The following is a 22,679-nucleotide window of genomic DNA, read 5'->3' on the forward strand; positions in this document are numbered from 1 at the left end:
TCTTCTTGTTCCATGCATAGTGAATTCTGTCCTCTTGACTTGATAAATTTTGAGAGAGGTAAATGTTCTGTGTGTGATCTTTGAGGAGGAAGGGTCAGCTGTGATATTTTGCAGTTCGTGCTGTTCCTTGAGGGTTGATATGTTGTGAAGTGGAAGATAATCCACTTGTGGATTTCTTCTCTTACGTTGTTGGTTTTAAGGCCTTAATACTGAACTGCCCTTTCAGATTCTTACTTTGTACTAACACCTCAGAATGTAGGTGTATTTTGAGGTCTTAAGTCATACTGTAAAAAGACAGTTAATATGCTTTTTTTTAAACTTCCAATAAATAGAAACTAGCTACTAGTTAATTTTAGCTTTACTTAAGTGCATTGTAGAAATACTTCCCTTGGTAGAAGTTAGATTTTCTGCTTGGACTGAATATATTCTTTTGACTTCAAACATCCTTGTATTCAAAGGGGTTAATGCCATACAATGCAGATGAGCTTATTTGAAGCTGCTGCTGCAGGTTATTAAATTACTGTTCTTTCTTTTAGATATTCACTGAAAGTCTCTTATGCTCAAGCAGCATAGACAATATCCACCTGGCTGGGCAAATGATGCATTGCAGTGTTTGGTCAGTGGATCTACCAAGTTCATCAAAAGGGAAGCCGCACTACCGAGTCAGCTATGCCCGAAGCATTGAATTGGTTTTGGCTGCTGGTAGAGAGTATTTCAATTCTTCAGCCAGTTTGACTGATAGCTGTATGGAATTGGCCAGGTAAATGTCCAGCTTTCATACACATAAACACAACTGATTTTATGTTGTCAAAGCATTAGGGTTTATTTGCTAGTATTGCGTTCCACCCCCTCCTAGTCTTCTGTTGAGAATCTTTTTCCTAAGCAGGCTCTGGAAGTAAAGAGTAGTGTTGCTTTTAATGCATAAGGGTTCTGTGACCAGCTTATGGTGTTATTTCAAAATACATGGTTTATAGCTCAAATACTTGCCGTGAATGTATGACCCTGTGTTTATTCTGTTTAGCAACGTTTTCATCCTCCTCTGATTTACCTTCAATCAGTTGGTAACTTAACTTTTTTCTGTGAATGATTATTGTGTTTAGGTCTCCTAGTAGCCTTTGTGTATGAGTTGCTTTAGGTAGAATGTATTTACAGAATCACTAGGGTGGAAGACACCTTGAAGATCATTGAGTCCAACCCATGCCCTAACACATCACCAAAACAATGACAGTGCCACATCTAGTCTATTTTTAAACACTTCCAGGGATGGTGACTCCACCACTTCCCTGAGCAGACAATTCCAGCTTCTCTGTAACTCCTTTATTCCACTACTATTTTAATCTTCACCCTGAAATATTTATCAATATGCCAGAAAAATCTGATGGGTTCAGATAGGATCTTTAGCTAACATACAATTTTTTTTTGATTGAAAATGTGTATTAATTAAAGTGTGGAGAAAAAATATGACAGACTGGACAAATCATATACTTTCCTGATCTAATGTGTATGGTGATTTTAGCCATTTTAAACAGAGATGAGTTGCCAGCTGGACAAGCTCGTAACACTCATGAAGTTCACAAGACCAAGTGCTGGTGCTGCACCTGGGTTTGGGCAGCCCCCTCTATCACCCCAGGCTGGGGGATGAACAGATCCAGAGCAGCCTGGCTGAGAAGGACTTGGGGGTGCTGTTGTTGAGAGGCTGGACATGACCCAGCCATGTGCCCTTCCAGCCCAGAATGACAAACGTGTCCTGGGCTGCATCAAGGGCAGCGTGGGCAGCAGAAGAGGGAGGGGATTCTGCCCCTCAGCTCTGCCCCAGTGAGAGCCCACCTGCAGTGCTGCACCCAGCCCTGGGTCCCCAGCATGGGGAGGACATGGACCTGTTGGAGTGAGTTCAGAAGGATGAAGCACCTCTTCTGTGAAGAAATCTGAGGGATTTGGGGCATGTTCATGAGGGATGTTCAGCATGGAAAAGAGAGGGCTCTGGAATGACCTAAATGTGTCCTTCCAGTACCTAAAGGAAGCCTGCAAGAAAGACAGAGAATGACTTTTTACAAGGGTGTATAGTGGGACAAGGGGTAATGGTTTCAAGCTGGAGGAGACTGGGTTTAATTTAGATGTTTAAAAAAAAAAAAATCTTTACTGTGAGGGTGATAAGGCACTGGAACAGGTTGTCTCCAAAAGTTGTGGATGCCCCATTGCTGGAGGTGTTTAAGGCCAGATTGCATGAGGCTCTTGAGCAACCTGGTCTAGTGGGGGGTGTCCCTGCCAATGGCAGGGGATTTGGAACTAGATGATGTTTAAGGTCCCTTCCAACATGTGGCCGTTCTATGATTCTATAATTTTGCATGTGGATTTTCTTTGTTCAATGTGTATTAGTAAAACTACATATGACTACACTGTAACAGAATGCAGCTTCTATTTAAAAAAACTATCTAAAAGCTTATTACAAGAACATACTATTCATATGATTAAAAAAATACATTTTGAATTATGTGCTCTTAACAATTTCATGCATTAATTAATCTTCAGAGGAATTTAGTGGGGTTTTTTGTTGGTTTTTTTAATAAGCTTTGTTTTATTTACTGTACCTAGTTGAAGAAGCTGATTTTGTGACAATGACTTGTAATGTTTCACTTCCAGTCAACTTTTTACAGGGTTTTGCTTTTATCTTCTACTATATGGCAGTACCAAAACATGACAGTGGTAGGAGAAATATTTTCCAAAATAATTATGTATTTAAGTACTTATACCTTCAGTGTCATCTATAAATTCATTGCAGATCTAAATGCAGGAGGGTTTAGTTAATGTGCTTATAACAACCCGTTGATGGCAATGCAAAAATATAAATTTGTTAAAATATTCAGACAGCTAATAGACTGTTTCAAACACCTCCCATGTGCATTACAAAAATATGCTGACATTTCATAAGCACAGTAAATTACTGCTTTTTTTTTTTTTTTTCTCACCAGTTAACTTCTGCCACAAATTTAATTTTAAATATTTTCATCAGACTTCAGAAAAATGTCTTTCATTCTTACTTAGGTGTTGTCTGCAACTTATTGAAGACAGTCCAAGTGCTGTTCAGGAGGAGTTGGACCTCATTCGTGCTCTGGGCTACCTGGAAGAGTTTGGTGTGAAAATATTACCGCTGCAAGGTACTGCATAATTTTATTCTTTATATGATTACTTGAATCACAGGCATAAATATGCATGAGAAATAGATACTATTACATAAGTGTGTTATGATTAAACTAAAGAGTCCATACTTCCTCCAAGCAGTTTACAGACATACAGAAAAAAAACATTTTTAATAGAATTTTTTACCTTGTGAGGTAAGAACAATACTTGCATATGGTGTCTTTGCTTTTTGACTTCTAGCAGGACATTTTGGTGTATCAAACTCCTGGTGACTTGAACAGAAATTGAGCTCATCTTTTATTTGCCAAATCATCTGCACTTGCCTGTGTGCTTTAAAATAACAGGTAGGAGAGAGGTACTTCATGCAGAGGCAGTTTTCATGTCTCCACTGGGCTGTTTCATTGTGAAGTATATAAAACCCAGTGACAGTGGAAGTGAACTTTTACAAGGTATTTATTTTGATGACATGCCTAAAACGAAATCTTTTGTAGTTCTAAATCCAGTGGAACAGAATGTTGTTGGACAAAGGTTGGAAAGAAGTTATGGTTATGTACAATGACATTGCATGAACCCTACTCATGGAACTGGCTGAGACGAGCATTAAGCCATGAGATGTGCTGATGATAATGTTTTACTTTTGGCATTGTGCAGAGAAATACTGGGGTTTATGAAAAGCACTTCTGGTGCTTTCTAATTTGTGGAAAATGAAGTCAATGTTCTCAGCAGCTGTTGTTACTTTTCTTTGGTGTTCTCTTTTTGTTCTCCTTTTTTCCAGGTATTTATTCAAGTTAATTGATGCTCCAGATATTATATTCAGAAATCGTAAAATTTCTGGACTGAGACCGTCAGATTTCTAAATCTTGCAGTCAGAAATCAACTATTCTCTTGATTTCTAGAGTAAAATTACTTTTCAGTCTATTTGTTCTGCCTGTGAAAAAGTGCATGTATTTTCTTCAACTTTTTTTGATGTGGACATGGAGGTATCATTTTAAAAAAGTAGTGACATAATGCTTCATTAACAGAATGTGTAATACGACTGATCTAGATTAATTAGAATATGTGAAATCAGGCATGTAATTTCATTAATGATCCTGACTTACCCTTGCTTCAGTATCTTTCATGTAAATCAAATTAATCTAATAAGATTAAAATGATGTTTTCAAGTTTTAATGAAAGGCTTTAAATGATCTGTTACTCTGATAGAATGTCATTAAAGTACACTAAGGATGCAGCAATAGTCTTTTAGCAGTAGACTTTTATTTGCAGTTCTGTGTTTAGTTATCTGTGGATCTTTCCCCACTTCTCTTTTTATCAAATTTAACAGTTTAAGTTTATGAACTACCATTCTGCTATATTGTAATAAAATCTGGTTTGAAGACTCCTTATTAAAATAAAATGTGAAGACAAGTCCATCTTTAAGTATTTGACCCATGGTATTATATCAGATTACTTTTATATTATGCATTAAAAATTCCTGCTTAAATGATCAGTGATTGAAAACATTTTATTGTTGTATACTAATATATGCCTGTGATAGAATATTAAAAATTAAATGAAAAGTATGACCTTTTCCTGCTCTTCCATTCGTATTCATTTTAGTTTAATTTCCAGAATTAATAGTGTTCATTATACTAATATGTCTTTGCTTATTGAGAGGCCTAATATCCTGTTTTAAGCCTAATATGCTAATGCAGTTTATCCCCATGCAGCCAGTCACTCTTACTGAGTGTTAAGCCGTATATCTGCATGTTGTTCCTCTTTGTTCTGAGAACTTGCATAGTATGAAAGCATTACCTTTTAGAGCAGCAGCCTGAAGTTAGCCACCCACTAACGAGCTAAATAGAGCACTGGAATCAGTTCATGATATTAAATTATGCAGTTAAAATAATTGTTTAATTCTTGGTAAGCTTTCTTTTTAAATGCAGTACTTATTTTAAGTTGCTCAGGATATGGTTGAAAGAACCTGGTGATTTGCAGACTATCCTTCCTTCCACTTCTCAGGAAATTTTCAAATAAATTAAAATGAGCTGAAGCATTTGCTCATGACAGTTCTTTCAGTCTGTGTGATGTGTCTTGTACGTGCTAAATAAATGAAATCTTAGTTGCAACATTCTTAAGTAAAAGTTAATGCCTGTGTTAGCAGTCTTATGGGATGTTGCAAAACTCTTAATTAAGAAAAATTGTATAAAGGTATGTCAATTAATTGTACACATTTTAAAAGAGTGAATGTGAAAACATGAAACAAAAAAGAGTTTCCATTCAGGTCAGTTTTTCTCTTTTTACTCCCTTCACAGCCTGACTTGCTAATGACGGGAGCTGCATACCCTGTGGTGTTATTTTAACTTTCTCTTTATAGGTGTAATTGAGGATCTGCATGCAAGCAGCTCTGAGCTGGTTTTCACATTGTGTTTGCATTCTTACATTCCCCAGCACTCCTTCTGTCCTGTGCTGTTTGAGCAGGAGCACAGCAGTCAAGTTCATTTGTGCAGTCTCTAAACCAGTTCTCCTTTCAACAGTGCGTTTGTGCTCCGATCGACTCAGTCTCATCAAGGACTGTCTGGCTCAGATGTCAACAAACTATAAACAGTCTGCTAAGCTCCTGGGACTGGCAAACCTGCTAAGGGTTGCAGGTAAGCTGTGTTAATAAAACACTGAACTGCAGTGCAGTGAGCATTTATGTTATGCTTTAGGACATTTGAGTTGATCATTAGAATATGTATTCAAGGATACCACTAAAAAGTCACCTGGAAGAGCAGTCATTGGGGAGGAATGAAGCATTTCACACGAGTGGAATATTTAATCTATAAAACAGCTGAAATGGTCAGCTGCTACGTTCTGCTAATACTTGAAATAAAAAATGCCTTGTCTGATCTAGAGTTGGAGTAAAGGCTGATTTCAGATTGGAGGAGCTGTGGCTGAGAATATCTTGTTTTATAGGTAATTGGTAGTGAATTTACTGAAATTGGTGATTGTTATTACCTCGGCAAATAAGGTAGCCCGATATAATAACAGTTGCATTTTAGATACGGGGGAAAAATAATCTGTAAAGCATGAATTTCAGCTGTTAGACTTCAATCTATATTGCACATATCTCCTTTGTGCACCAAAAATAATGCATTAAGTTGAGTATTCATTTGAGGAGCTGATCATCTTCAAATATTGAATCCTGAGGATATTAGGAGGATTTTTTAATGGGGTTTTTTTAAATAGCCTACCTAAAGTAGCCTTTTGACTTTTTTTTATTTTTGAAAAATCCTTAATCAATGCAGTGAAAACACAGTAATGCTGCATTTTTATGATGTATAAATAGAATATAAAAATACAAAAAAATTCTATTTTATGCAGCATGGCATATAAAAATCAATGCATTCCAGCTTTGTCACTAAAACATGCCTGGCTAATTCTTTTCTCCCTCTCTGTTTGTTAGATCATTAAGATTTTTTTCTTACATTTTCAGGAGGCTTAGTACTGGCAATTTTTTGCATAGTATTATAAATAGAGAGGGAGATATTTGAGACAGTTGTGTGAGGTTGAGAACAGAGGTATGGAAATTAGGCTGTTGACCTCTCAAGATATCTTGGTCCTAGAAAAGGAGTCACAGGGAACGTCCTAACTCTGGTCAGCGCAGTGCTGCTACATGAAAGATGGAGGAGGGGCCAGGATGCTACTGTGTCGGGTAGCTGGATCCAATCTATATATTTAATATGTAATCCATAGAAAAAATTGACTGATAGTTGTGACTTCTTTTTCTTTGCTTGTAAAGCTTTTGGGAAAAAAAGTCTCTCTTACTGGTTCATATGACAAGATTACTGTACAACTCTTTCTTTCTCCTTTCTGCTTTATCCCACGCACATCAAGTTAAAATCTGTGAATTTTTCTTAATATTCTGGGTTCTTTGTGCTAATGGTGCTGATTTTTGTTTTACCTTCTTTTTAAATCTAAGTGATTTTCTTTGTGTGAAAGAAGGAAAACCAATATGCAGAAAGATTCTATAAAGCTTTGTCCAGCAGCGTTATCCTAATGCCTTAGCTGTAGGATTTCCAGTGCCCTGGTATGTACCTTGGAAAAGGGATCAAACTCATGGCTCCCATCTCCAGAGACTGAAAAATGGCAGTCCCTGCATAGTATGTGGAGAACTTTAGGGAATTTGTATGGAGTTCATTGATACAGTAGTGTCTGTGTGCTGGTGTTATAATCAGAGTGACACCTACTGAGTCACCACTGAAAAGAGAGATTTTAGAGATATTTAAAGCCAGATTATGAAATGCCTTCCAATTCTTCTCTTCCATGCACTTAGCAGGCTAGAGAAAACCAGAAGGTGAATGTGTGAGATAGTTAATTTTTAAACAGGTGAATGGTTTAAAAACTACTGCTTACTTTACTGGTGACATATTTATGTTGCAAGTGTTGGGATCTCTGACTTCAGTGGTTAACCTTGGGAGTAAAGCTGATGGTTGCTCCTATGGAAAATAAGGAATTTTATATTTCAAGAGTGAGTTTTGGTAAGGAATTCACTATTTAGACTCTTATTTCTTATGCTAAATATACAAGTAACTTGGTCACTTTCAAAGTAATCTTTTGCTTATAGAATAACATATATTTATCTGAAAGCAAAATACAGCAAGACAACATTCTCAGTAGTAACTTTGTGTAATAGGGGATGTGATGATTTTTTTTTCAAATTTTGCTTTACATATGTAGTTTTAAGATTTTGTGATTAAAAACTGTTTCACTGTCACTGAAGGATAAATGCTTTTATTGCTTTTATTGGAAAGCTGTTATCTGTAGAGAACATTCATTTATGAGTAAGATATGGATTTGGTATGAGAATGCCATAGTTGTGAATTTTATCTAAACCTAATTATTGTAGGAGATGGTCTGTTGAAAACAGATTTACTTCATTTTAAGGAACTCAGTATTTTTTAAATGTTCTTGTTTGCTTGTTTTTCTGGATTTGGAAGCTGTAAAGAGCATATCACTGTTACTGCAAATTTTTTGTGCCTGACTCTCTAGCCATGACAAGTATCCAGAAGATTACCCAGTAGCTTACAAAGGAAACATGATTGTCATAGCTTCAAAGCATGCATGTAAATATTTTTCCAAATTATTTAAGAAAGGCTGTAGAGCCTTACTCTTTGGTCCTCTGTGTACCTCTGATGAGTGATAAAATAGGTAACCTTACCCTTAATTTAAAAAGTCTTAGAATATGACTAGCTAGGTTATTAATACCTTTTAAGACAGATTTTAAGTGTAATGCTGGTACAGCCTTAATCATAGTCTGTAATGAGGAATGCTGTATAATTTGATGGTAGAGATTAAAAACATAAATTGAAACAAGACATGTAGAAATGGTATTTATGTATCTGTCAACTTGTAATTTAAGTTTCAGAGTAACAATGAATTATTAATATTAGTTAATATTATTAATACTGTTTTTAATAAGATGAAGAGTTATATTAGGACTTGGTAGCCCTCTTGTAAGTGTGATAACAAACACTAGTATTATTCCAGAAATTGCTTTACAGACAAAAAGGCAGATCCTGCATACAGATTCTAAGATTTTTGAATTAATATATTTTATTTTAAACTTAATATTAGAAAAGGTAAACCTTCCCTGCAGTTTTAGTATGGATAGTCTTTGTATGCAGGTGTAAAACTACTGGGAAAGGTTATCGTGGTTTCTAACAGCTTCTGATGAAAACAAATGGTTTTATTGAGGTATTTTGGGATGGGTCTGGATTTTGAAAATGAGGATTGAACTTTATGGACTTAATGAAGAATTAAATAAAATGCTGCCAGGAGAAAGATTTGATTTTTGTCCTTAATTGGTTTTCACTGCTTACTCAATTACCTTGATCTATGAGCCACCTTTGCTGCGTAAGAAGTTCTGATTTTGTCCTCTGGAACATACTTACTGGTATTGGTTGTGGATGTTTGAAGTTGTGGTCCCTTCTGTTCCAAATCCACTTTGTAAAGTGTTGTCTTGTGTTTTGTCTGCTTAGTGGAGGAATTTGTTTCAGTGTTTTCTCCTCTGCTTCCCCTGCCACTTCACCGTGTATAAGTACTGATTGTAAAGACCTGCTTGCTACATTTGTCCATGTCTGTGTATATGCTGTGTTTTATTATATGCAGCATATGCTGTGTTTTATTATATGTGATAGCCTATAAAATCCTAAGAACATACATATTTCAATTTAAAATTTAAAAGAATGCATTTGTTGTGCATACAATTGCACAGAATCATTATTAAGGAGCTTTGTGAATTATGTACTCTGAATCTAGTTTGCTTTGAGAGCAGCACTGAAAGTGATTTATAGAATTTATATCCATACTTAACGAAGCTGAAATCTTGCTTATGTAATGATATATCAGCTAGCTTCTTAATTGCTTTAAAGTATTTGATTACAGTAAACTCTACTTAAGCCTCATGTCACTACCTCTGTAAAGGAAGCCCACAACTGTTATCTTAATTTCACAGATGGGTAAAGTGGGTGAGGAAGAATGTGCTCAGCATGACAGCTAGAAAATCTACACATGCTCAGGGAGCTGGAGCTGCTCTGTGTCTTGCAATCCTCACTTTGTGTTCTTTTGTTAAGAATGGTGTGACAAATTCACTTTATGCAATTACTCGAGTAGATGCGGGCAAAAAAAAAAAAGTAGGAAAAAAAGCTTCTGTATCAGAAATCAGGAGCATCTTCTCTACTCTTACTGTATGTCAAAAAGATATACTGAGTGTTGTTCATTATTTCCTTTGTCAGGCTCTCTAGAAATGTTACCATTATTCTCTTTTACCACAACTTTCTGTGGTAAATGTATTTAATTTTAATATCCATAAGTGAATCTTTTAGCTTTAAACTTTGCTCAGATTCCTTAGTTAAAGCTTATTTTTGAAATCCATCTTTCTTAACATTGACTTTCTTGCATTTGGAATTAACAATGTAGATGGCTTCTGATCGCCTAAATTTCCTAAATCAACTAAATCTAGGCAACATGGAATTTCTGAAGTACAATGTTTATATAATTTGACTTCTAAGTTTTAATGGCATGATTTAATTCAGGATAATGTTATTTTATCCACTCAGAAATAGCTTACATCTTACCCAAGGTATTTCAATAAGCTTTTTTTTGTTATATAATCCAGATTGGATACAAGCTTTTTAAAAGTATTTGAATATCCTTTATTTCTCAAGAAAAAAAATTCTATTATTTCTGAGCTTTCATGGTTTTTTCTCCTGTTATTTTTATTATAACCTCAGAATCATTAAGTTATCCCCTTCTACTTTCCAGTTTCTGAATTTGATTTGAGTCTGTATGTCAGGTGTTATCATTAAGGCTTGAAGCAGAATTACTATGTAGTATAATTAGGTCACCATTTGAAAAATTTTGTCATTACTATCTTGTTTTTAGTCATGGATAGCTGTCAAAATGGCAAGGGAGACAATTTAGAATTTGAAACTTTTCCTTTCATGAGACTTTATTATTAAAATGCCATCAAATGATGTGTTACAAAGCTGAAGCAGTGAGTTTTTCTATGTCTGAATAGAAGACGACAACTAAACTGCAGCAGTGATCATTATCAGCCACTGCATGGTTAATGAAAGGTGTGTGGAAAAGGGCTTCGCTCAGGGATTCACTGAGTAACACTGGAGCCCGTGGTTGTTCTCTGCCATAACAGCGAGTGCCAAGCTAATGGAAGCGTCAGTGAGTTATCCTTTTATTTTTACACTTGTGCTTTTGTAAAACATGCAGATATATCCTCCTGCACCAGAGGTCCTTGGCTGAAACATTGGGGATGAGGGACTTGATACCATACAGCTGCTCGAGCACAGTTAAAGAAACCATTCCTTGGTCCAAGTGTTCTTCCTTTTCTTTCTTTCAGTCCCACTGATTTTTAAGTGGGCATAAATAGCAGTGATTATTTAGCCTGAAATCTGAGGGGTAATAGTTTGATTGTTTCTCTTGACTTTCCTTTGTGTCTGCTACTTAGTCAGATCTCTCTGTAGGAAGTCAAGCTGTCAGGGTGAAGCGGGCATCAGGAGGTGAGTGGCAAGTACGTATCCCTCACTTAGAGAAATGACAGTTCACATGAAATGACAAGTTCTATCCTTGTGAGGATAGAAACACCTCTTTGTCATCTGTAATTGCTTTTGCCTGAATGAGAGGTTCCCAGGTTCCAGAGGGCATAATTTTGCAACAGGAGAGCCTTGAATGTGATTAATTTGCAGTATTGAGTGCTGGCAGTATATTGAGCAGGAGGGTGGAAGATAAAATGATGGGAAGCTAACATGTTCTCCCAGCTGAGTTAGTCATGATGTGCAGGGATTAGGGGAGCCTTGATTGAGTTCAGTAATTAGAGTAACTTCACTTGCCTGAATGTCATTGTAGTGCAACTGCTACAGCTTTCCTTTTGAGAAAGCTTTAAAAAGAAATTTGCTTTGTCCGTGGTGATGGATCTGCAAAATGGATCTAAAAATAACAGCTATGCAATTTAAAAACATGTACTCTTTGAATGGTTTTCAAAACTGGATCTGATTTAACCTTCTGAAATATTTGCATTTCACAAGTTGTAGTAATACAGTTTGATAAAACCAGTGCCCTTTTCAAATTATTGTAACAACACTGACTGCATAAAATTGCTTTTAATAATAGGGGAGAAGAATGAGCAAGAAGCCTGCATTTAAAAAAATCTGCTTGTTTTTATTCTAAAAATTCTTTCCTAAATTAGTAGTTTATTTTTCCTGTGTATGTTTTGTCACCTGCTCATAGGGTGCATGGACATATACATAGTGTTTTGAGCACAAGACTGGACAAACTAATGCCAGCAAATTGTTCACTCTAAATTGAAAAAAGCTTTAAAAAGTATAGATGACTAGTGAAGGGTGACAGGTATAAATGTTATTTGTATTGACTATAAGTGGCTTTGAGATGGAGAAAAGCTGTCTCATTAGATTTTCATCTGCAAATGCTGATGTATTAAAATTGAGGTCAAGACGTTTTTCTACAAACATTCGTGATGAAACTTTAGTCAGAAGGCTTCAATAGTATCTGAAGTGTAACTTTAGATTTGTAACTAGTGGAAGAGGCATTGTCCAGAAGGTCTGGTGACTGAGATGGATGTATGGTATGGAAAAATTGGTTTCAGTTCTACTCACTCAATTTATGAGGTAACAGATTTTTAGATCCTTACATTTTCTGCATCTTGTGCATTATTTGGAGACATGAAGTGGCAGTTTAAAATGGGTCTTTGTATATTATAAGAAAACAAACATTTCTTTTCTTCTATTACAGTACATAGACATTATTTTTTTCAGTGTCAGGATTTTGATTTATATGTCACTTAGCTTAAATATCAGTTTTGATCCTTCAGCCAACACATAAATACAGTTTTCAAAACCACCTTTTCTTTAACTTTGACATAACATGCTGATTGGTTTGGGGTTTTTTGCAAGCTATGATGCCAGTGTTTTTTTTAAATACTAACTCCTTTTATTGTTTCCTTCAGGAAAATGCAGATAATATTATTTTTGTTTCAGTTTCAAGTGGGGCTTTTCATGTTCTGGTATATAGTTAATTATTAAGAAATAAAGTGTCAAGCTTAAGCTGACCATTAATTACAATTAACTAATAAAAAGTTTGATTTTTTTCTTACAGGAGACGATCAGATGGAGAGAAAAGGTCAAGTTTTAATCCTTTTAGTGGAACAGGCTCTCCGTTTCCAGGACTACAAAGCAGCTAGTATGCATTGCCAGGAGCTCATGGCCACAGGTGAAGTGAATAAATAATGAATACATGAGGTGATGGAGGTGGAAATCTGAGTTCTGACTTTGGTGTTATTGTGAGGTGTGGTACTTCAGATTATTCCATTTCATTAAAATAGCACTTAGATCTTGTTAGTGGAAGTGCACTGGCATTGAATAGAGACACATACAGCAAATACTGCATGGAATAAGTGTGTACTGAACTACTGGATAGTAACCTCAGGGAGCTTTTCTGCATGCCTCTGGGAACCACAATTTCTATTTCTTTCCACACTGTAGCCCTCTCAGATAGGTAAAACCTTGTGACTACAGCTAACAGGAAAGTGCAAGTCTTTCAGAAGTCTACCTTTCTATCAAAACTCTTAAGTTAGTTATATCTTTTTGCTGTTTATATGATTTGTGTATGTGACAGTATGAGTGGAAGTAAATGGAATACAGCCACTCCAGTAAGGTGTTCAGTATCATGCACTGAAATGAATGATGGTTTTCTTATTGTAATGTGTAAAAAAATATAGGATGCAAGCTTACAGATGCCTCTTTTACTTTTATCTACAGTATGATAAAAAAATAGTCTTCTATGTGTTTGGTCAGTCTAAGGTTGAGCTACATCTTTGTTTTATGGAGCCTTTATGGTTCCTTTTTCAGGGATGTTAAGCCTTGACACGAATACCAAATGGCCTTCTTTATCTTATCCAATAAGAATTGGGCATCCTCCTTTCACCTGTGATAGGAATTGTGTTTGTGTTCCCTTGTAGGCTATTCTAAAAGCTGGGAAGTGTGCAGTCAGCTGGGGCAGTCGGAAGGCTACCAGGACCTGGGGATGCGCCAGGAGCTCATGGCCTTTGCTCTGACACACTGTCCCCCCTGTGCCATAGAGGCACTGCTGGCAGTGAGCAGCTCGTTGCAAACCCAGGTACCTGTTTCTGCTGCTTCTTTCATCAAACTTCAGTGCCTACCAAAGTAAAGGGGACTTGGCCTCATTTTCAAGTTTGTCCCCTTAAGTTCTACCCTCGAGTATGTTTATTTTTTTTTTTGCTCTACTCTTCTAATTTCACCGTTCTATTTCAGCAAATGAGGTCTCTTTCTAAGCAGTTTTGTATGATGAATTGGTTTCTGAAGTGGAAGTGCAGTTGTGTTTTCTTTAGGACTTTTAATTTCTTTACTGATTGCCTGATTTAAGCATTTTGTTTAAAAATGCAGTTGATGATATTTTAAAATATTTTCTAGGTATTTATACTTTGTAAGGCAACTTCATTAAATGCCCACATAAATGTCTACTAAGGATTTATTCTATGATTTTTGTGATCTTTACCCAGTATGCAATTATTTTCTCACAGATTTCAATGATGTAATGGTTTTAACAATTACAAGAGGCTTTGTGTCTGAGCAATCTTTATTAACTCTGCAATGACTGACTTGATAGAGTCACATGTTAGGTGTTGAGCTGACTGCAGTATATATGTAAGAACACGTAATTGTGGCATTTAAATACAACTTATGTCAAGGTGACATAGCAGAAGTTTTATTTGAAATTGAAGGGCATTAATTTAGGTTGTCAAAATGTTACATTTCTGTTCGCTGTAATTGTGGCTTGGCCTACATACTATGACTTGTTTGAGTTCATAATTGTCTTAGTTGTCTAGGAGTTCACAGTGCTCTTAGATTTATAATTATGTAATAGAAACATCTTAGAGGTCTTTGGACACAGAATGTAAGAATGAGGGGAGAAGGGAGTCATAGCTACAGTACATGTGCAGCCTGATTAAGGCAGTTGCAAGGCAGTTACCTTTTCCTTAAATCCCCTGAATAGAAGTGTCTGTGAGAATACAAGCATCGTGTGAAGGCGGAAGTTCTGTGCAGAACTTCTGCTCACAAAGCCGCTGTCCTGTGAAACGCTTGTCTTTGTGCAGTTGCCCAGTGCCTCAGAGTCTCAGTTCAGATAATGGATGTTTTCATGACATTTCTTTACATTGTACAGCACGGTACATAAAGTAAAAAAAAAAAATAAATCATAGATTTTGGGAAAAATATTGCACAAAACTCACAGAGAAGGGAAGGTCATTTTGTCTAGCAACTCTCAACAGTGAGAGGATGTCAGGGATGCTGTGTTTTCTTCTTTGTGTTCTCCTGCCCCCTTTTCTATCATGGAAGCCTTTACATCAGTTTCTTGGATTTCCTCTGAAATCAGTCATAATTCTTTCATTGGCTTATTTGACTGGCAAAAGATAATATTTATTTCATGTTTATAGATTCTTTATCAGGCTGTGAATTACCAGTTTCTTCCTTCTGAGGGAGGTGAGAATTCAAGTATCTCTGGGCCTTTGTTGATCAGTAAGGATACAGAGGTAAGTTTTAATGTGAATTTTAAAGGTAATAATGACTTTTTTCTACATTACTCTGAAGAACAGAGTTTGAGTTTTTAGCAACCTCTGCTTACTAGATAGAACGAGCAACATCAGACATATAGTACTTTCTGTTAGATTAACTTCAAGGTTTTGCTTGTGTATTTACACTTTGTTGTGATTTTTAGTTGCTTCTTCCTACAGTCTTAGCACCATTGGAAAAAGCATAAACCCAGAGACAGGAAAAGTGAAAAAAAACTTACATTAAAATAGACATTTATATTGCTGTAGTTTTTTTTTTTTTTAATCCATCCCAGTTGCAAAACAATTTTAAACCTGAAATACATATTTAACAAAAAATATTTTTAATTAAGTTCATTTTTCCCCTTAGTTCCATGCATCATAAAGTTTATCACTTGTTACTTTATAATGTTCATACATTGCATGTGAAATTATGTGTAAGATCACAAGGAACATGAAGTGTTCCACAGGCAGGACAACGGGAAGCAAGTAATCTTTCTGCTTTTATGTTTATTATTTTATGTCTGTATATGTACAACTGTAAGTACTTTTCTCTCTTTAAAGAAGATACAAGTATTTACCTAGTTATGAAAAGAGGCATTTTTTTCACACTCTTGGAAGTAAAAAATTCTATATTTAAGTTATTCTTTTCTCTGTGTTTTGTTTAATGAAATAGGTGAGTGATAAATAAATCTAGAGCATCAAAAGCCATAAAGAAATACAAGAAAGAAGAGATTAAAAGGGGGTAGTGAAGGAGGGAAGGAAAGAAAGAAAGAGAAGGTTCATGTTGCATAGGGTGGCATTTTGAGAAATTATGAGAGTTCCAGCCTCCTTGGAGTATATGTCCATACTTTTGTATGGTTTTTATGTATGTTCATGTGTATATGTGTGTATAAATACACATGTGCATGTATATGTATGTATATACATGCCTGTGTAGACATGCATGTAGATGTATGTATTTGCATATATATAACATAAATGGCAGGAAGATGAAATAGCACTACAAACGGTATTCAGAGGAAGAAGGCTAAACATTTTGTGTCTGCCAGAATCATCAATATGAAGAACAGGTCTGTTTCACTGGCACAAATGCATTTTATTTTCTGGAAATCCAAATGCATCTTTTTGAGTGGGAGGTGAATAAGTAGGTGTTAATAAAATTGATATGGGTGTGGATGCATACATTTACAGTATTTTAATATCTATAACAATTTGTTATGCATCACCTTTCATGTGCTGTTGTACTATATTGTGGCATAACAATTAGACATGCATATAAATGATTCAGAAATTTATTCAAAGCTTTATCAGAGTTGAGTAAACTCACTAATTAACTTCACTATCATTTTAGTTTGCATATTGGAAGCAATTTTCATTATGCTGGAGAATTGACATTCAAAAATTTCTCCAATATAGCTTTCATTTCCCCACCCCTGTGGTTAGCTGTGGTTGATTGTCTCTTTAGAATTCGAAGTAGGTAGACAATTGACCTGGCAAGTTTGTGTGTTGCTGCACTGAGGTGTATTTTCTTTTTCTTTAATAAGGCTCCTTGGCATGTCGCGTTTCAGACTGTTACACTAGGAAAGGAAGTTCTGTATATTTGCTAATTCTGTCCTTTTGTTATCTCCCAGTTGACTTAATAGGGATTTATAGTTTTTTTTCATTTCTTGGAATGACAGGAGGATACATAGCCAAAAATTTACTCACTGTATAACTTCTCCTTTGATACAAACATCTGCAGTGTTAGAAAAGCAATATATTCAATAACTGTTTTTCTGACTCTACTGAATCCCATAACTGCAGTCCTTGTAGTCACACTTCATCTAATTCCCTGTGCTTCATCTTCATTGTCTCACACAGAATTTTAGTTTCTTTAAAGAAAAACAAAACAAATTTGGAGATTTTTTTCCCTTTTCATGTATTCCTTTCATTTTCACTTACATTCTGATTAACTTACAGAATCCTTATTGCAGGGAATTGACAAATGTTTTTTTTTCCTCACTTACTGATGCCTTGTCAAATTGGTGCTCTAAGTTTCTTATCTTGACTTGATTAAGGTCTGGCATACATGTATTTGGGCATCCCTTTTTCTATTGCTTTCAAAATACCTATCTGTAAGTATATCACTTTTGCTTTTCAAACCTTTAAGTGACCATTTCTATCCCTCTTACTTTTGTCTAGCATTGAATTATTAGTCTCCGCTACCATTTCTTCCTGTATATCAACCAACATCACCAGCTGGTCATACTTTTTCATCAGCTTTGTCTTGGTGAACTCTTCCCTAGTAATTTTTGAAATAATTTCATTTTCATTCAATTTTTCCTCCAAATTATTTCCCCTAAAACTTGCAGAGATTTTCATAGGAGCTGGCTATATGTGTCATAGACTATTTAGAAATGGTTCATTTAATATTGATTTCAGCATAACTTTTCTCCAAGTTTTTGGTGGTCCTACTCTAAAGAAATTAATGAATACTGTGTTAAAGCTGCACATCATTATTCTGTACGAGCTAATGCATTTGCACAAGCTTTGTGTCAGCTTGTCACTGTTGTTTGAACTCATGGAATCCATTTGAGAAGTTATGCTCTGGAATCTATGATGATTCCAATGTACCAGATTGTTTTTAAGCAAAATGTTAAGTTTCAGCAATCCTCAGCCTTCTTACTTCAACATCCTTTTTACTTGTGTGTACTACAAATGCCCAAAAAAACTAATCTTGTGCTTCTCAACCAAATTATCTTGGTGAGAAGATTAAGTTCTTGATTAATGAAAAGCCTTTCAGAATATTTATGGTAAAATTACTAAATTGAAATAAAATGCTTAGATATGAGATGCTGTGTTGTGTATAAGCACAAAACAATATTAATCAGTTGCCTTGTAAGTGAGTTCTGAATTTATTAAATCTGCATAATACTTAAATTATGTTTACATGTGTTAGAAATAATTATTTTTTACATATCCGAATATGGAAGTGTAATTACTGTTACGTGGCACATTACCCAAGAGAAATTCAGTTTAAGGTTTTTTGAAAATGAACTCTTGACGGAAAAGTAGATGTATTTTCTAGAGGAGAAATGAATATGTTTGAATTATAAGAATGATTTTCTTATAATTTTAACATATATTCAGATTATAAGAATGAATTACTTAAAGGCTTCTTAAAGAAAAGAAAATATCTGATTAACAGATCATTAGTGTCTTTGCTTTTCCAGTTTTCCCAAGCACTGTATCTGGGAAAAGACAGGATCTCTTAGAACATTTGTTTACATTAAATTGGTAGGTCACACATTGTTATCACAGCTGGTTAGAAATTATTGGAGAGTCATGATCAGTTATGCTCTTGTCCTTTAGCTGCTGCTCCAAAATATCTGTGTCAGATCTGCAGGTGTTAAGCAGCTGTCTTCATAACTGCTGTGTATCTCAGGCAGTCATCAAAGGCTGTGTTTCAGCAGCTGAATCTAATGCATTGTGTCTGCTTATGGCTGGGTTACTTCTTTTTTTCCTGTGCTGGCCCTGGACATTCAGTGACTCTTGAATATAAGTGTTGTCATCTTGAGCTGAATCTTTTCCATAATCTCTCATTTAGAGTCTGGTTAATCATTGCAGGACTGGAGTTTTCACTTCGAGTGGTTCATAGCTGTAACAGACCTCAAAAAAAACCCTAAAAATCCCTGATATAAAACCCTCCAAGGCACAAAAAATACATGTAGGTTTTACATTAATACTTATTTAAAAGGGACTGTTTAAAATTCCTGTTTGGCAATGGAAGTAACAAAAAAAGGAAAAGGAAGACCTAATATGTGATGCTCTGTTTTTGAACAGACTCTGTTCTGCCTCATTTCATTTCCTTCATAGTCTTGACATAAAATGATTCTTAGCATACCAAGTGTATGTGCAGTGTATGGTTTTTGCAAGTTTTAATCCTTGCACCTTGATTAATTGTCATTAAAGACCAAAACAAATCCTAAAACCCATGCTGCTGTTGTTCTAATTTATTACTGTCTCTTGTATGGCTTATCTCAAAAACAGTTGGCTTTGTTATTTGTCCTCCCATTAGACTGTTCGGAATTATGTAAGTGTATGTAGGAGCAAGGGTGTGTATAAATATAAACATATGCTGTATATATTTATATAAGTATTTTAGCTGTTATTTTAGAGTAACTTGATCAGAATTTATTGGTTGTCTTTTTTTTAATACCATTTAGATTCAAGCAGATTTTCAATCTGCTAATTTGGCTGCTATTTAATGAGTTGTTGCCATTATTATTTTGATTTTAATCAGAAGTGCTTACTTTAGAAAGAATGTCAGGAATAATTAATAAAAAAAAATAATTTCTCTCAAACACCTCTCAGAACCCCCAAAATATAACTTCTCCCTAAAGATACAATTAAATTATACAATTAAAGTTGGTTTTTGAGATGAGATCTCCACTGTTATTTAAGAAATAACTTCTTCTGTGAGATTGATTTGAGATAGCAAGAGTTGTAACCTGTAAGTGTTGCTGCTCCAGGTACAGAGTAAAATGGCTTCTCAGAAAACAGAATTTCTATTTTTCCTGAAAAAACTGTAATTACTTGTAAGAGTGAAATTATTTTTAAACAAAAATCAGTAGAGTTTATCTGATATCAGTAGTGCCATAAGCATTAACACCTGCATACAAGTTAGCCCATTACTTTTCATACTGCTGGGGAGGCTGATTTAAAGAAAAGTGCTTTGCTCAAATGCAGTTGACAACTTGGGTGGGATGATTTTTTTCTCATTCTGTTTTAGTTTTGGTTTATTTTTCCTCCATGAAAAATCAACTAGGTGTGTCACAGCATCTACTTGAAATTGGTGGCAGAGAGGAATTATTACTCTGTATGTAACATTGAAATTGCAAGAAGTTGTCTTACTAAGTACTTAAAATGGTTTATTTAAAAAGCAGGTGAACAAGAAATTCTCTCCCCAGGCCACCAGACATAGGATTTTCAGTTGGTTTTAATTTTTCAGAGCAGCAAAAATTCTGACAGGTTGTTGTTCTCATGCACTTTCTTAATTTGGTGAAACAAGAGTCGAAATTCCCAGTTTATCCAGTTGATTCATTGGCGGTGCATCTGTGAGATGCACAATATGATTTCAGAAAAGATTAAAACAAATGCTGAAGGACTTAAGATGAACCTCCTACTTAAATGGTCAGCTTGAGGCAGTAATTTACTGTACAAGTAAAAGTACATAATAAAAGGTACTAAAAATAAGGTTTTCTACATTAAATTCCACCTTATTGAAGCTGATATATTTTTCTTCTGAGGTTACAGTGGTATATATTTCTCTTCAGCATAACTTGGCATGCTTTGGCTCTCATGTTTAAGGTTTTGTCATGAATTAGTAAGTCATAAACTAATACTTCTCATGCAATTATACAGATAGAATTTTTCTGTTTCAATATAATTCAGTGTATGGGGAAATTAATGATAGCATTTGTTAGGAATAAACATATGGCTGTTAAAGTTTGCTATATGGAGGAAAATGTTTGGGTTTTGTTGTGAAAACAGTGTGTTTACCTTAGTATGCTAATTATATGTTTGTGAATAATGTACACACATATTAAAGCATGCAAGTAACACAAACCATTGAGAACTGGAATAGCACACATCAGACAACATGTTCTGGGTATTATTTAAATGCTTTACATAGGAAGAGATGGTATAGAGAGCTCCATTTGTGGAACATGTCTGCTTTCACAGAGTGTGAGTTCATGCTAAGTGAAGGTATATGTGCATGTATTGCAGAAGCAGTTTCTGATTGAAAAAAGGCTGGGATTCTTGTAGACTTTTAGGCTGGCTGTTTTTTCAGTATTTTATGTGCCAGCTGCAGAATTTCAAAACTTGATGATACTTGATCACTTGGTCTAGAGATGTGTATTTACATCTCTACCATTTCCCCTACTGGGAATTCAACTTAATTAATGCTACCTCTGTAAAAATATAAGATTTTCTCTAGTATCAGCTTTCTTGAATTACTGAAGATTAACTTTAGTGTACTCGATCCTCATGTTTGTAGAGAGGTGATTATTTTAGTGGAAACATTCAACATTTATGTAGAACTTTGTCATTATAAACTTTGGAATTAAAACCAGTGCTGTCTGTTATGCTCTCGTAACTAAGTAAGGGGCCAAATGTTCTGCTGATCACACTGCTTACTTCTCAGTGAAACTCGTAAATCGCTTCTAGTTGGTCTTTTGTTTATTTTTGGCAGCTGCTGCCTGAATTAATTATTATTCAAATTTGTTATTTTATGTAGTGTGCCTGAACTCAAATGCCTTTGTTTGGCTTTAGGTCACTAACCTAATTATAGCAGGAGTCTAACCCCTGCATTGTGTGTTGGATATGTCACAGGATGAAACCAGCGTCTCCTCTGGCCAGTCTGCTGATTTGTTGTACTGGACGACATCCAAAACCATGAAGGTGTTGTCCAACACAACTCTGACTACCAAAGCAATGCTGAATGCTGTCAGTGATGGGCAGTGGTGGAAGAAATCCTTAACTTATCTGCGACCATTACACGTAAGGGATTGCTGATGTGTCCCCAGATGTTTACACATTTGTGATACATTAATATAAAAACTCAGCTCCTGTGTAGGACCTGATAACTGAACCCTCAAATCAGTAAACAAACTACAGACATTACAGGACTGTTTGCAAGGACATTCCAGTGAAGGAATTGGTCTAAAGCTGTTTTCTAGTCTGTTTTCTCCGATTTTCTTAGCATAGTGTAAGAAGGCCTAATTGAAATTTGGCAGAACTTTAAAATTTTGGGGAACAAAGCACAGTAAAGCCCACTCTTTAAATACTGTCATCTTGTATTCAAAGCTGTTCCTTTGCAGTTTCTTGTTTCTACTTTCTCTATTTCAGTGACTTTTCTACAATGTTTGTGCCACTATTTTCTGTGTAACAAGTGGTAACTTTTGAACACGATTCTCTTTCCTTTTTAAAGAAAACTGGACTTGTTCAGAACTGGTTTATGTAAGATGACTCCTTTGTTGCTCCCCACTAAATTCAATGATCTTTTCATTTACAGTTGTTTCCCTTCTGCATAATGTTTACAGCATTTTTATGAGCTTTTTTACAGTTAGGCTCAACTATACTTTTTTTTTCCAGGGCCAAGAATTTGGAGATGTATTAAAAAGTGGGTCTGGAGAAAATGCTACTGTGGAAAAACAAGGCTGTCATCCATTTTATGAGTCTCTAATTGATGATCCATATGTTGCAGAAGTAAGTTATGGTTACAGAAGTCTGCAGTTTTTTGTTGAGATCTTATATCAATTGAAAATACAGAGTTTTTGATTATATATGTGATTTGAAATTCTGTGCTATAGTAGGAAAAAAAACCCAGAATTAAACAAAGGAAAGCAAATGGAGGAACTGAGGTGCATGCAAG

General features: G+C 35.3%; 1 protein-coding gene across 2 annotated transcripts in view; it reads left to right on the top strand.

Annotated features, from left to right (window-relative positions):
- Positions 1-22,679, top strand: part of NBAS (NBAS subunit of NRZ tethering complex) — a 155,379-nt gene that overhangs the window by 50,696 nt on the left and 82,004 nt on the right. For both annotated transcript variants that reach the window (XR_014953579.1, XM_021525380.3), the window contains exons 30-37: positions 537-760; positions 3,043-3,155; positions 5,655-5,768; positions 12,790-12,903; positions 13,652-13,809; positions 15,146-15,241; positions 21,638-21,805; positions 22,400-22,513. Coding sequence is in view for 1 of the 2 variants with exons in the window: in XM_021525380.3 (XP_021381055.2) it covers positions 537-760; positions 3,043-3,155; positions 5,655-5,768; positions 12,790-12,903; positions 13,652-13,809; positions 15,146-15,241; positions 21,638-21,805; positions 22,400-22,513 (1,101 nt within the window). In the remaining variant the exon portion in view is untranslated. The remainder of the gene's footprint in view (positions 1-536; positions 761-3,042; positions 3,156-5,654; positions 5,769-12,789; positions 12,904-13,651; positions 13,810-15,145; positions 15,242-21,637; positions 21,806-22,399; positions 22,514-22,679) is intronic.

Source organism: Lonchura striata, chromosome 3 (genome assembly GCF_050655825.1).
Source record: "Lonchura striata isolate lonStrDom1 chromosome 3, ASM5065582v1, whole genome shotgun sequence".
NCBI classification, from domain to species: domain Eukaryota; kingdom Metazoa; phylum Chordata; class Aves; order Passeriformes; family Estrildidae; genus Lonchura; species Lonchura striata.